This window comes from Haemaphysalis longicornis, unplaced genomic scaffold, assembly GCF_048455015.1.
Source record: "Haemaphysalis longicornis isolate Haplotype H1 unplaced genomic scaffold, Haemaphysalis longicornis Haplotype H1 scaffold_6, whole genome shotgun sequence".
NCBI lineage: Eukaryota > Metazoa > Arthropoda > Arachnida > Ixodida > Ixodidae > Haemaphysalis > Haemaphysalis longicornis.
This window is the reverse complement of record NW_027526407.1, coordinates 147,321,782-147,337,812: the sequence shown is the minus strand read 5'-3', so window position 1 is coordinate 147,337,812 and position 16,031 is coordinate 147,321,782. Positions and strand designations below refer to the sequence as shown.

At 48.1% G+C, this 16,031-nt stretch overlaps 1 protein-coding gene across 1 annotated transcript in view; it reads left to right on the top strand.

Moving 5' to 3' along the window:
- LOC144141978 (uncharacterized) overlaps nt 1–16,031 on the top strand; it is a 69,183-nt gene that overhangs the window by 6,441 nt on the left and 46,711 nt on the right. The window contains exon 2 of the mRNA XM_077673408.1: nt 4,308–4,695. Coding sequence (XP_077529534.1) covers nt 4,321–4,695 — 375 coding nt within the window. The 5' untranslated portion in view covers nt 4,308–4,320. The remainder of the gene's footprint in view (nt 1–4,307; nt 4,696–16,031) is intronic.

The window sequence follows — 16,031 nt, the reverse complement described above, 5'->3', positions numbered from 1 at the left end:
AGGGTTAAGCTGGCTATAAAGCCCGGAGATTTCGGTCTTTCTTCGCGCCTCAAAGCGCTGTGGATACTACGAGCTGAGCAGCTGGGAGCAAAACAACCGAGAGACATTTATCAAGGCGCTTGCGCTCCGAGGTACGCGACGGCATGTGCTAGCGACGGCTCGTCAGTTCTAGCATATGGGAAAGAAGAGTTTGAAGGCCAGGTAGAGGGGCCGCAAACACAACATGCTCGCTCATGACAGTTATTGCAGATTTCCACCTACGACTAGCGGCCCACAAGCGTTTCTTTCATGAGGCTCCGCAAGGGTGAACGGGTGCCTCCGATGAGGGGTCGGGCAGAAAGGGATTAGTTCCGCTGCAGTTAAAGGGGCCATGAAGACAAAATACAAGTTTATTTTATTCGAAAGATTTCGTTTTCTACAGTGCCCCCAGCGCTTGTCCGGAAGCCAACGATGCTCTATTCACTGCAAAGTTAATCAATTTAAGCTACAATTTTGATTCTTGCGCCAAATATTGTGCTTGAACGACGTTTGTAATTAAATCATAAGAACAGGTCTTTCAGCGAAACTTGCTGTGGGGCGGAGAATTGCTTACTGTTAGTACACCTAGATGGCGCTACCACACCGCGACAAGCTGTTTTCTGCCTTTGGTTTGTTTGTGACCGTATTTAAACCTGGCTTGTCATCTTTCAAGGAGAGAATAATTGTTTCGTGAAACTCGGTGATCTCTAGACAAATATGTTCATGTAAGACACCGTCGCTTGCGTCTATCGGCCAGAGTCGTCTGAGACAACCCCAAAGCCCCGCAGTGCCGTGCATCTGAACGAAGCATAGTGCGCGCAATACCAAGAGCAGCACGCATCGCTACTTCTATGTTTAGATGTGCGTTTGTAACTTCCACTGTTTTTCCCACCATGCTTACTGATATAAAAAGAATGTGCCAATAATTTAAGCACAATAGCACCTTCGGCAACCTTGTAAGTTCTGCCTCATTTGCGTTTGCTTTTAACGGCCTCCACCAACCGCAGAACTGGCTGTTATGACATTGTAGGTTCTGTTGCGGGAAATGAGCTAGTGGGTCGCACGGCCGTTCCCTTTTTTCCTAATTATACAGTTTAATTTAGCGAAGTTTACCTTAGAAGTGGTGTCAGCATGATTCTAAGAAGACAATCTTTTGAATGACCTAAACTTGAATTTTTTCTTCATGGCCCCTTTAATCGGTCACGGCTTTATGAAGCCGCGGTGACGACGATGGCCAGATCAATCTTTCACCGCACTATAATCACCTTTCACGCATTTGTGAATTGATTTCCAGCAATACTCCGAAGGTTGCAGGGGCGACGTGTTTTACCTCCTGCGGTGTGTCCTGATTCGTGCGTCCTCCTTGTCCGCCGGGCAGGCAGAGGCTTGCCGTGATCGCGCGTAGCATTTATGCCTCCAGAAGACGTTTCCTGCCTTTCAGCGTTATTCATATCTCATACTCTATGCGCTGCATCAACTAACTGAGCTGAGCTCGCGTGACAGAGGGCGACGATCGACATTCGTCCTTACAAAGGTACGGTGTGCCGGAGTGTCGCTATCGTAGACGCCGCCGGAACCGCCGAGACCACGAGCGGCTTCCCTCATAGCCGGAAATGCTTATTTTGGGCAGCACTTGTGGAAGCCGCCACTACCGCCGCTGTACTTTTCAGTGTAGGCTGCGTCATAGAGTCTACGTCACAACCAAAAAGCTACTGGGTGAATCCATATAAGTGCGAACAAAAAGTGCCTGGTCGACCCGTTGAATTTGCTTGAAATGTTTTACGCCTTTTCCTGAATATTTTAATGTCCAGATGCATCATTATTTTCCACGACGCACTGTAGTGATAGCGACGTCCCTCTGATTCGTATAAATTATATCTGTGTTGTATAAAAGGCAAATGATCCCTTTACCGATACATTAAATGGGAAATATAACAGAAACAAATGGCATTTTTATTTTCCACGTTGGCACTAACAACCACTGTGCGCCGAATTTATTCTGCATAGATGGGGAGGGGACGGAGGACTACAAAACTTTTTTTCAGCCCCATAGTTAAAAAAGGCTCTTTTTCAATTTTTGTGAAACTTTTCCCAGACGTTGACCGCTAAATTTACTTTGGGTATAAGTAAGTAAGAAACCTTGCATCATATTGCTACTGGAGTACGTACAACGCGAAAATGGAGCCCTGTTCGCCATGCTTCTCGCGGGGGTACAGACAGAAAACAGTGATATAGCTTCGTTCTTAAGATTTGCATATATCTAACTTTTTCTACAAACGACCAAAGATCACAGCTGATGTGAAATTACACAGAATATGGTGGGAAAATGGCAGTGTCAAAGTTAACGTCTGGGGCCATGAGCAATCGTCATCCTATCAAAATTGGATACTCGCGTGTAGTACGCAATTACCCGTCTCGCTACTTTCTTGCCATATGGACATATACAGTTTCCTTAAAGGGTGCACTCACGACGTTCTGAATATCGATCACGTGCACCGGCTGCTGCTCACCTAAATTTTTCGCCACATGTGCCAGGGCGCAATTCCGGGGAACTCATGCACTGGTCATCATGATTCTTTTTTTTTTTGCCACATTAGATGAATACGTCATTTTCCCACACGCATGGAAAGTGTGAGCGCCTAATGTCTTAGGCAACAGTTGCCATGTTTTCAGCCGTATAAGTTCCATTTCTTGAGATCTTCCCTTGGTTGTATATTTAGCCTGGTGTTCATGGGCGTCGGCGGGATTTTTTCTTGTGGGGGGCAAACCGACTTTTTCGCGAAGACGGAGGGAGTGGGCGTGGGGGAGTGTGCAAGTGCTGCGGTGGCTTGGGGGTAACAGGAGGGGCAAGTGCTCCTCTTCAACCCCCTGCCGACGCCAATGCTGGTGTTTAAAGATGCCTATAACTACGTTGCATGCAATCCTCGAAAATGCAATTCAGAGCTATTGCAAATTCTAAGAAATGATAAAGAGTCAAGGGCCTTTTCTACAAAATCGCGTAACTTCCACTTGAAAACTAAATTCACCGTTAACCCTCTCCCCCCAGCCCTACCTTATAATGAATAGGCCGACTTTTACACTTCCCTTAATGGCGTGATTAAAATGAATGCACTGTTAAATTCACTTGCATCTATACTTGAGGTCCTTGTATTTTCCGCGTATGCAACATAAACGTGATATTGGCACAGTAGGCGCAGGTACATTAAACGCTGATGATGATACCACCGGGGAATAAGTCGTATTCTTTCCCGAATATCTATTGCGCCTGCGTCGGATTAATGGTCTGGGTTTGAAGTGAAATATTCTTTGTTAAAGTAAGTATGCATACTGTCAACAGCTGGTCGCTGGATGTGAATGTGTGGCAGTGGCAAGAATATTGTTCCCACAACTGAAACTCAGCACAGCATGCCGCTTTCATGTAGCAAGTGCACATTAAATGCTTGAATTTTGTACTCTCCTGTTATTCCTAATGGTATATCCCGCTGGGCAGTCAAAAACAGGTTCCTTAAAACACTCCATGTGGTCAATTTAGGCTCTGATTGTTACGATTCGAAGCACCGCGCTTTCGCAAAGTGTCAGCTTGCATGAACAAAGCGATGTGGTTTCTTGCTGTCATCACTTAGTATTTCTGGGTGTATAGATGACAGTTACGGGTACAAAGCTTGGCGACCTAAGAAAATGCCTTATTTTGTCTTCGTGAATTCTTTCTTCCAGTGCAGTTTTACTTCACTACAGTACATAATCTTTGCTGATACCTTGGGGAGCTCACTGATGCTTCGCCCGGGTGCATTTTCATCACTAAGCTAACGTTTCCTGCCGATAAGACATGTAAATGCCACATGAATTCCAGTTCCACCAAGTGAATACAATAACAGAAAAACACTAAATCAGTAGAAACTCATTTTTGCCTGAAGGCAGAGTTACCCATGGAGGGAAACTAGGCAGGTAGAAAAAGGTTTACACTCGGCATCTTGTTTGACCGCAGGAAATAAGATGTAGTGCTTAATACCTACTACACTTGTTTGTGCGTGTGGCTTCTCACCGACTCTTCAAGCTTAAAATATTTGACAACGTATATTGCTAGAAAATGTATTTTATTACAGAATCTGGTCAACAAAAAGCCCTACTCAAAAAGTTGGGTTTTCTTCTACTACATTATTGTTTACTTATGCATTGCTTCCTATTGCGTGACGTAATACTATTTGACCGTGCACCTGCATTGCTATAAGGTACTATTGACACCCCAGTTAATGCCTAAATAACATCCGAACTTATTTCTTTATTTGCAGATAAAGCTGAAGCATGGAACCAGTCAACGAAAGCGCATTTAACCACCTCAGGAGACTAAATTTCACCAACTTCAATAAGAGTCGACATCACTTCCCTGATCCCAACGGCATCCATCTCGGAAACTACGAGAGCAAAGTCTCACCGAGTGACATGGAGGCAACACCACTGTACTCACAAGCCCTCCTGGTGCTGGACTCGCTCAACGCTTGGTACATGCCCTTTGTGATCTACTTAGGTCTCGTGGGCAACTTGCTGTCCCTGGCGACGTTTGTGTCCACGCATCTGAGGACGAGGGCTGCCAGCTTCTACATGGCTTCGCTGGCTGCTTCGGACGCTGGGTTTCTCTTTGTACTTTCTTTTGTGTGGCTTCAAGAAAGAGGTGCAAACGTAAGTGCTGTTCCACTTCTCTTCTTCGTTACGTAGGAGAGTGAGAGTCGCAGAAGATTCAGTACGTTCGGAAATATTCCCGCTAAAATATTTTAGGTAGATCGGTCAGTAGACTGGATTTGATTTATACGAGTAAATGGGCCACCGAGCTCTAAATGCACACGCATTTCCCTAGACCAAAAATTTACGTAGAACGGTCAATACACAGTTTGAATTAAGAAGTTACCCTCCTACGCCACGAAGTATGCAGCGCCACCATTCCCGATACAAAAACATTGGCCGCGTATCTGCTCCTTTCGTTGCAAATGTCGACGAAAGACGATAGTCGACTGGCGCCCCTGCCAGGTATATGCTTCCTTTCTCTTTCCCGCGCGCATATCATGCTGTTCCTCTTTCGTCTCGCTCCTCCCAAGATAAAATGCTAGTGGTTTGCTCAAGTCAACGTAAATTCACCGCGTTACACTGCTCCAAGTCGGGTGCCTCGATGCCAGCGCTGCCGTACGGCGGAGACGCGCGTTACTCGAGGCACCCTGCTACAACGTTTATAAAACCACGTTGCCCTACTCCGTGAGCGTTTCAAGCGTAACGTGGAACCTATCAAGTGGAATGTTTCGTTGCTGTTGTGGTTTATTTTTTAAAATGCCGCCAGGTAGCGTGGGCAACAGCAGCGACTGTTTTCTGCAGTTGATGTAGTATTTTACTTGCTATCGCAAAAAGCAAGCATCCATATTTTTAGAGTACAGGAACACTGCAAATATCACTCATGTATTTATTTGCTGCCTTATATTTGTGCTGTGTCTGTTTCTTGTTCAACAATGTTGACAAGTATGAACATTAACACCGGACGTCGATGTTCAGATTTGGCTGTGGGTATATAAGTCTATATTGCGCAGATTCAGTTTTCCCTTGGCCGGGTGGATGAATCGAGTCACATATAGAGAGACAAACAGACAGAGACAGACCAAAATTTCTGCGTTTAAGTAGTGCAAGAAAGACCATCGTTTAAAAACACCGACAAGTGTGCTGTTTCAAGAGGTGCTGATGCAGCGATGAAAGAATAAGGTGGCAGTATGTTCTTGAGCGTGCTTGTAAAGGGACCATGACACCACCTTTTGGCCATCAAATGTGCGGCACAACTCGAGTAAATAGCGTAATACAAAACCGTACAGGGGACATAACCGACGCTCCTCTTTCGATGACTCCATCTGCCGTGAGGAGAAATAGCAGCCTCTTGAGTAAACGCAGCGGCTTTGAGGTCGTTTGTCTCAAAAACACTCCTGGACAAGCCCGCCCGTGCATTTTGTGGTCCTCTTTTTTGGGAACTATACAGTAAAGCTTACTACAACATGTCGCAGATGTGATATTTCGTGAGTCCCTTTTCATGATTACAAAACCCGCAGCCCGTCAACGCGGCGAATCCCGAATAACGAATTATTTCGGCAAATTTACGCTAACAAGCGCATAGCCCGCTTGATCTTGCCTTACTTCTCAATTATCGAAGGCTGAGTATGCGTTGTCGCATTTAGCATTTCGTCGGTCGTTTTCAATCGCTGAAATCGGCGCATTCAAAACCTTACGAAATGTGTGCGGGAAGGGGAATGTGTGCAGGCTAGGCCGCGCTGTAACGCGGGTAAAAGGAGCTCCTCTGATCACGGCACAATGCAGGGCATGTGAAGTTTTCGAGATGTAACTTAGAGATCTAGAGCACATGGGAATTTATTTCTTCAGCGGCGCATACACGGATTAATAGCACTGCGCTACGGCGGAGTGGACGGATCTGTGCCATGTTTTGCACCAATGAGAAAAAAGTCGGAAAAAGCTTAGAGGACGAGCGATAACTCGTTTAATATTGAAAACGCGGTGTATCTTCATCTTGGGTTCCAGAAAATAGAGCAAAGGAGACAAGCAACTAGAGCGAATATTATCTCCTCCACCTGTCTCGCACCCTCTGAAACGCCGCTTTGATGCACTGACAAAAATTTGGCTGAAGATTACGATACTCCGTAGTGCAAAATTTGTGCGCAGTGTTAACTGCAGTCTTCTGGGTGGCAGCGTATACCTGCTGCGTTTCACGAATTGATCGCCGCATCACCGACCGCACGAAGGTGGGCGATGTACTCTGGCGTTGTCTCGTAGCGCGGCGCTGCGAAGAACCACGTCTCGCGCCTTTCACCACACTTTCGTCCTCCGTTTTACAGCGAAGCTGTTAGCCTCTCGTCGGCCGGAAAATTTCGTGTCGTAAACAAACAACGAAGGCAGGCCTCAGCATTTGTCGCCCACGACGCAGAGCGCATGCGTCCGGCTAACCAGGCGTGCACACAGAGCTCGGTGTTCGTGTAAAGAAAGAAAACCACAAAAGAAGCATCGAAACCGCATGGTGGATGGTAGAGTTCCGGTGAACAACGAGAATTTGTTCAACCCCCCCGTGTTCGGCTAAAGATTAGATTTGCAGCTGCTTTCGAAAGCGGAGGGGGTTGGGGACATTTGAGTGTTAGTGCATCCGTCAGGCCAGGCAGGACCCTGCATTTGCCGCCAGCGACAAGTCCCCCGAAACAACGGGAAATATTCACGCCTTCCCCTATATGCGCGTTGCACCAGACAGGGGTCACTGTGAGCGCAGCACTTTTCCTACTAAAGTTGCCTGTAGCATACGCTAAGGCATCGATAATGGAGTGGCGATTTCTCGACCAGTTATCACCCACTTCCTGCAGAATGCCGTGACAACGATCGATAGCGTTGACACTGAGACACGGTGCAAAAAAAGGGCCCATCTCCCCGCGAGGGGGACTCGAGTAAATGCGTCGCATAGGGGGTGGGTGTATTGCGTTAACGTTTAGTGTTTGGGGAGTTGATGGTAGTGAAAGCGTTGTATCAGCAGCTTCTTGACGTAGTTTGAATGAGTCAAGGATATAAGGCGCGTTCGTAGCCTTTCATTCTGTGTCGGTTTTGTGGCGCAGTGGGAAGAGCACCATGTACCTCGCGTTCCGCCCACAGGTAGTGAATGCGTTGTATCAGCAGCTTCTTGACGTAGTTTGAATGAGTCAAGGATATAAGGCGCGTTCGTAGCCTTCCATTCTGTGTCGGCTTTGTAGCGCAGTGGGTAGAGCACCATGTACCTTGCGTTCCGCCCGCAGGGTCGAGGGATCGAAACCAGGTGCCGGTAAGTATTATTTTTTTATATAGTGTAGGGGGAGGGGTGCGGACCTGTTGTTGAGAGCGAGGAGGGTAGCGTGATGCGGGAGAGGAGGAGTGCGGGAGAGGGCGCACCTGGAACGGCTGTTGCGGACGCCGAGACACGTCAACGCCGACAACGCCGGGTGACATCGTGAGTTAAAGAAATGCTCTGCATTTAAAAAAGACGGCCGTAATGAATGCACCGGATCATCCCTGCCATTTGTATCATCTGCAAGCTGAATCGTCGGCTACAATATCAACAGCTAACGTATTTTTGTCTGTGCCACTTAAACTTTTCGTTCTTCTGAGACTTGTTATCATGACGTTACTTTAGATGCTTTCTTTGTGTGGGCGCCAGTGATTGACTCGTGATAATCCCAGCTGTTAGTGTCTAGGACAGGGCGCCGACACTTACGTAATATGAATGCTACGAACCGAGCCGGTGATATGCGTGGCATCTTTCCTACAGGAAATGACCCCCCGAACCACCAGTATATAGAAAACGGGCATATAAGCACGTGAAGTGGTTTACAACAGCAGCGCTGGACATCCGCATTCGCAGGATGACAGCGGGATGGCGTCCATTTTTCCTGCTCACTCTATCTTCGGTGGCTTCTTCGTTGTATCCGTTATCTCGTAACGCGCCGTACCTCCGTTTTAAATGCAGAGCATTTCTTAGCCTCGCCTCATCCTGCGTCGGACGGCGTCCACAGCTCCGCGTCCGCAGCAGGTGCGCCTCTCCTCCTTCCCTCCTCTCTCTCGACAGCAGCTGGCGCGCGCATGCGTCGTAGTCAGCCCGTTCGCTCCGTCGCGGTCTCGGCGTAACAGGTGCGTGATAGCAGCGCGGTGGGGCGTGGAAGGGCGCGCGCTGCTTGCGCATGCGCGCTCTCCCCCCCGTACTGCTCTCCCTCTACTGCGCGCGCTGCCGTCACGGCGAATACTGTGCAATCAACCTCTTTGGCAACGTCTACGCCAATTGTACCTCCCACGCCGCTGCGACAATTGCCGAAAGCGGCGTCGACACCACTCTCTACACCAAGACCTACAAAGTCGGCCACGGGGTTACCGTCCTCGGGATCTACCTGGCGCCCAACGTCCCCCGAACGACGGTTACCGAGTGCGTCGATCGTGCGGTCGACAGCGTGTACGAGCGCTTGGGAAGAGAGAAGTCCGAGTCGTCCGTTCCCCTCGTGCTCGTCGGAGACTTTAACGTCGACCTGCGCAAGGACGACTGGTTGATCGAGTACATGACCACCAACCACGGACTCCACTGCGTCTCAAACAACAACAGCAAGCAACCCACCACCATCCACGGCAGTTGCATCGACCTCGTCTTCGCGAGTTGTACCAACGCACAAACGCTGCTCAAAGACCACTTGACGGTCCACTTCAGCGAACATAAAGCAGTCCTTCTCTCCGTACAATATAACGACGGAACCGACCAATAATAATAATAAATGACGCATTCAGCCCTATATACACTCTCGTCTCGCTCTCCTCTCGCTACCCCAAAACAACACCAACGCAACTACGACCCAACTACCCACCCTAACGCGACTTTACTCTCCTCTCTCTACCCCAAACCAGCACCAGCGCAACTACGACCCAACTACCCACCCTAACGCGACTTCACGCGGCGTTAACGACCCCCAATGCTCTGCATTTACTCGTGTTCCCCTCGCGGGAAGGCGCGGAAATTTTTTTCCGCTCCCTCTATCTCATCTGTCTTTGGTGTCCCCTTCTTTAGCTCAGTTAGGACAAGTGACGACGGCGCCGTGCAACCACGGAGGCTCACTGATTCCACGAGAGGACGAGCATGCGTGTACACGCGCATTTTAAGTGCAGAGCACTTTGGGGGCTCGTCTTGTTGTCGTAACTCGCTCACTGGACCCAAGTAGAGCCACACGGCGTTCCGTCGTCGCGGCTGTGGTCGCGGCGAAACCTGGAGAGGCTTTGAAAGCCAAGCGGTTTATATATAGGGTGATCAAAGTTAGGTAGACAGGTTTTTTTTTTTAAAATAGGCCCTTAAATTTACGCGAAGACCACTTCTACAGTGAGGTTTGGCGCCCAGGGGGACACCTAATTAGGAGGTATATATTGATGTAGGTCCTTAATTAACTAAAATTTATTAATTAACCTTTAAGTGGCTGCAGTAACCAGGCATGTTTGTATTGGAAAGTTAGACGCAATCGTGTTTCTACGCAGTTTCAAATGACAGAATTCTTCTAGCGCACCCGTATTTTTCGTTCGCATGGTTACGCAAGCTCGAAGTTAAGACAAGCGCATAGCTCCTCCCTTTTGTTCTGTGTTTCGATAGCGGTTCCGAGTAGTGCAGATTGCGATAACGCCAGCCAAGAATGAGTGGGTGCCAGTTATCACTTTTTAGATGCGACTGCATCTCATTCACTCGCCTTGTCCCTCCATATGGCGTTGTTGTTGTCCGTCCACACCCCTCCCCCATTCTCCTCGCCGCGTGAGCTGCGCTCTCCGCCACTCACCTCCTCTCCTCTCCGATAGCGAACACTCTTCCGCGAGGGGAATTGGATTGGATTCGTTGGGTTGGCTTGGCTTGGATTGGATTCGATTGAATTGGATTGAATTCGATTTGGATTGGATTGGATTAAAGTGGATTGTGTTAGATTGTGTTGCGTAATAGCCGCGCCACGTTGCGTCATAGCCGCGGTCGTTCCAGCACCGGCGTTCCGATTTCCATCGATCCGTTGAATGGAGCCTAACAATTCAGCTATCGGCCGCGCAACCGTAACAAGCACCGATCACTGTGATAACAGGAATGCTAGCACCACTGAAGACAAGGCTGCGAAGCGGCGTGAACGTGATGCTGAACGCAAACGACTGAAGCGAGCAGCCGATTCCGAACTTCGTAAACGTGATACCGAACGCAAACGGTTGAAGCGAGCAAGATGCGTCGCATCTCCACAGGGTTCCCCTCGCGGGAAGGTGGGGTAATTTTATTCCTGTGCCTCCACCCCTTTGTCGAACTGAACACCGTACACAGCAGGCACGTCACAGAAGGAAGGAGCTTTGCGCCGGTGCCGACTGTCTTGCATGCGTAATCATGCGAACGGCAATTAATCTTCGCCGTTTTATATATCGTACTGCGGATGCACTAGAAGAATTCTGCCAATTGAAACTGCGTAGAAACATGATTGCGTCTAACTTGCCATTACAAACATGCCTGGTAACTGCAGCCACTAAAAAGTTAATTAATCAATTTTAGTTAATTAAGCCACCTACATCAATAATTACCGCCTAATTAGGGGTCCCCCTGGGCGCATAACTTCACTGTATAGGTCTTTTTCGCGGAAATCTAAGCGCCTATTTTTGAAAAAACCTGCCGACTTAACTTTGATCACCCTGTATACGTAAGCGTTCGAAACTCGTGAAGCGCTGGCGCTTGTCCCACATCTCCTCATTATTTAGCGCAAAGAAAACTGTAGGTACATTTGAGGCCAAATACAGGTAATTAACCGTAAGCGCCCACGGTCATTTTGTGAGGAACGATCGTTGGTTTGGTTCTTTTTTTTTTTTTTGAGCGGAAAAGAGTGGCAGTGCAACGCCAGCACTTACGGGAGGAAAAGCAAGCACAGAACTCCCGCTGGCGCAGTGTGAGGCAGGGGGCGCGCGAGCACTGTGAAGACTGGAAATTTGAATTGCATAGGGTGATAACAGTGAGCGGATAACGGCGCTACAGCCCGTTATGGCGAATCACTGCTCTGCGGTTCCGACAGCTTTCACACTGAGTGGAATAGTTTGAATTTGTTTTCATGGCGGCGGTGCTTTGAGCGTCTTCTGATGTTCGCTGCCCCTTCCGCGGCACATCGTCGAAACCGTTTTTTGGCAGAGCCGTTTGCCAGAATGCCAGAATCATTATTTTGCCTGTGTGCTCTTCTCCGCGCATTTCCCCCATTCCCTGGTATTTAAACAAGGGAAAGATTTTGCATCATTCAAATCGTTCCCATTTCTTCGCCCTCGACATACGAAGTTCCATCGATCATCGCTTGCGCGTGGCAGCCTGAAGGAAAACAAGCGGGTCGGCTCTGTATCTTAGGCGCACTTTTGCAAACAGGGCTGTGCGGATGACACGTTGATTGCCTGCCACATTACGGCATGCCTTGGCGATGGCCACAGCCCTTAATCAGCACTCATCGACCGCAGAAGCGGTGGTCTGGAAATATCTGTTTTTTTTAAGGGGGGTGGGGGCTGCGAGAAAGGTGAAGTCCACTGTGTTGTAAGTCCAGTGACAGTCCTTGCCCTTGCATCTCCTCTTGTTTAGCGTGTTTTCACTGGTTTTCCCCTAAACATGTGAGGAAAATATTGAAACTGACAACTTCTCTCCGCTTGAGAGGCTAGTTTTACATGGTCGCAGGCGATGTAGTCATCAGTTTTGCTCGCCGGCAATCGAGGGCAAGTTTTGCAGCATCTCAATCTCTATCGTTAGTGTGGGGAAGAGAAAATGTTGTCTCCCATACCTGCACTTTGGGACCACACTTAATTTTAAACCTTTTAAATTTGCGAAAATGAAGTTACTCATGAGGCACGATGGTAACACCAGAATGGCAGTCCATGCGAACGGGAACCTTATCATGTAGCTGAAGTATTCTTGATCAATCAGCGGTGTGGGAAAGTGTGGCGTAAGCGTACACCCTATTTGCACTATTCTAATGCAACCTCGGTTGTAACAAGCAGGTAAGTTTTCTTCGGAAAAGTCGAGAAAAGGAGTATATTTTGACGGCGGTTGTACTGCACAGATGTAAAACCGCGCATCCACTTACCTGGCCGAAGGCATTTTGTGTTGCTTTTTCTTAATTTTTTATGAGTTATGAACTAGTCAGAGAATAGCTTAACACAGCAGTAGGTTTTAGTTTAACGTGAGTACTTCTCGCGAAAAAAAAATGCAAAGGTGGCACTTGTGACGCGTGATTTACGGCGGCTGCACCTTTTGCCAAATGTTGGGCTTTCCGGAAAAAAAGGGTTGATAGTTCTTACTAAACTTTGTTTAAACAAAATCTACACCATAAAAAGAAACTGGTTAAGACAATTTTTAGTTCTGCCGTGAAAAAACAAATTCGAAAAAAAATGTGACAGTGGTCCAGACGCTGGATTTCCGCTTATTTTAGAACCTCTATCTCCGTATCTGCCGTTGTGACCAACTTTTAAGTGACAGGTAATTTCGACCAAATATTTGTAAACATATCTGTAAAATATCGCTTGTCAAGGGAACATATAAATATAGGCACAAAAAATATTGAGGGCTGTGTTTTTTTTCTTTAAATGCGTAAATTTAAAAACCAAAATACAAATTGGCCGCGTATCTGCTCCTGTCGTTGCAAATGTCGACAAAAGATGACAGTCTTCATTGACTTTTCCCAAGTAAATGCCTCCCTTAACTTTCCCGCTCACCTCTCATATTGTTCGTTTTGCGTCGCGCTCCTCCCAAGGTAAAGGTTTGCTTAAATCATTTTAAATTTACCGCGTTCCCCTGCTCTAGGCAAGCTGTCTCGATGCCAACGCTGCCGTACGGCGGCGACGCGCGTGAATCGAGGCGCCCTACTTCAATTTTGATAGAATCACGTTGCCCTACTCCACATGCGTTCCAAGCAGAAAGTGGAACCTATCTAGTGGAACCTTTCGTAACTGTTGCAGCTCGATTTCTTAAAGTGGCGCCAGAAGCTACAGTGGCGCGGGCGACAGCAGGCGACGGCGGAGTTATTTTTTTTTGCTGTTGATGAAGCATTCAATATCGCAAAAATTAAGCACGGATAATTTTTTATAAAGAACACTGCAAATATCACTTCCGTATTAATTTGTTGTCTATTATTTGCGTAATGTCTTGTTCTTCTTTAACAATGTTGACATGTATGAACATTACACCGAACTAAGACGGGTAGGTTTAGCTGTGACTATATAAGACTATATATGAAGGTGCTTTCTGATTGCGGGTACCTTTTCGTTTGTTTCGACCGTACTATCAATGGCATTTCCACGTATCAGCTGGCGCGGTGCGTATTCCAGACTCAGCCACGTTTTCGCATTTGCCTCTCTCAGTCGTAGCTTCCGGGTGGGAGCGGTGACGTATTTCCGCGGACAATTGATGAGTACGGGTGATAACGGACATCTAGCAGGCATGGCAAAATCGAAAAAATGAGCCTAATAATGCTATCGTGTTAATAAGCGCAGTGTGCGGAGGGAAAATTGTATACTACTACCTTTTATTGATGGGCACCAGCTAGTTCATCAGCTTGCGCGCAGGGGTGTGAGCGACGTGAACACCGTAAGGGCGCAAAACACGAGCCAAAGATTTCCTCGCACCAGGCACATACGGGATGGCTGCTCGGGCTGGACAAGGAGGACCAACGGGCTCTGAAGGGCGTGATGACCTTCGTAGAGCAGAATTCACGAGTGCTTGGGGTAGCCGCAATGGCCGAGTTCTCGGCGCACTTGGTGTAGATTAGCAGCCCCATCTTCTAACCGTGAGCAGAAGGTTTTGGCACGGTGGTTGAGGGAAGCCACGACAGAGCGTTTGTGACAGGCCGGGTGAATGGAATCAAAAAGAGGTGGGTTCCTTGTCTGCAAACTTTGAACCTAAGGCAATCCCCCAGAGTTTCAACCAGCACGTCCAAGAGAGGTAGACGGCTTGCAGCCTCCTCCTCGACAGGGAATCGCATGGCTCTTTCCATGGCGGTAAAATGTTCTGCAAAGGCACCTAATCTGTCCCATTGAATACTGCAAAAGGAATCACCTAAGTACCGCAGAAATACCTTGGGACGTGGTTCGAACGAAAGGTCAGGGCTCGAGCTTATAGTGCTTCCATGGTGAGGTTGGCGGTTGTTACCGAAATGAACGCACCCATGGCTGTTTGTAGAATGCCCCCCCTCCCCCCCGGCGCTCCCCCCGAAAAAAGAAATACGTGTTCTTCAGGCAAAACTGCAGCAGCTTCAAGAGATCGAATGCTTCGCGAACGAGTGTTTACGTCCGAGCAAACCACTTCGACAGTTCACAACCTATCTTCGTGCAGTCCAACGCCGGCATATGTCGCTCTGGTTGAGCTCGGGTTTAACTTCAACACGGGCCCTGCGCCGGACGCCAAAAAACTCATCTTTGCGGTCAAACAGGCTATTTTAGAGGTGGAGAGCCACCGCTAACATGGGACTCCAACTCGCGGAGTCGACAGTCTTCCCAAGCTGCCATGGAATCCTTCGACCCCGTTTTTGTCGAGGTACGTAATGCGATCAAAAGCCTGCGTAGCAACGGTGAAATCGTAGCAATCCCCCCTGACAAAGGAAATGCCACCGTCATCTTATATAGCAACGACTACGTTGAGAAAATGACCGAACTTCTGACAGATGACAGTACGTACCTTGCGCTAAAACAGGACCCCACTCTAAAAATCAATAGAAATTCGCAATCGCTCCTGGCTGACGTATTTAGGTGGTCCCCAAACAGCTAAAGTCGTTGTACGTTAAGCTCCTCTGTCACAATGGCCCGGGACCTGCTTTATGTGGTCTCGCGAAGATCCACAAAGCAAACGTCGCGATGCACCGATAGTAGACTTCACACGTTGGCCCTTATACCCCCTGTCTGGCTATTTGCACAAAGTTGTTGCACCACTCATTGGAAAGGGATCTTCTTTCATACGCGACTCCTTCGATGTTATTCAAAAGGTGCGTGACGTAACGGTGGAGGAAGTCAAAATTATGGTGTCCTAAGATGTGAAGTCGCTGTTCACAAGCATTCCCGTTGACTTGGCGGTGCAGGTCTGTCGGACTGCTCGAAGATGACGACGGACTGGGTGAATGAACCCTTATCAAAGCATCCGACCTTTTGAATCTGCTGCAGTTTTGACTGCAGAGCACGTATTTCATTTTCGGGGAGGCGGAGGGGGGGGGGTGGCAATCTACAAGCAGGCCGAAGGCACAGCCATGGGTGCATCCATTTCGGTAACAACCGCCAACCTAACCATGGAAGCACCAGAAACTTGAGCATTGGCGTCGTTTGAACCACGTCCCAAGGTATTCCTCCTGTACGTGGATGATTACTTTTGCATTATTGAAACGGACACATTAGGTGCCTTTACAGAACATTTGAACGGCATGGAAGGAGCCATCCAATTCCCTGCCGGGAAGGAGGCGCTGGCCGTCTAT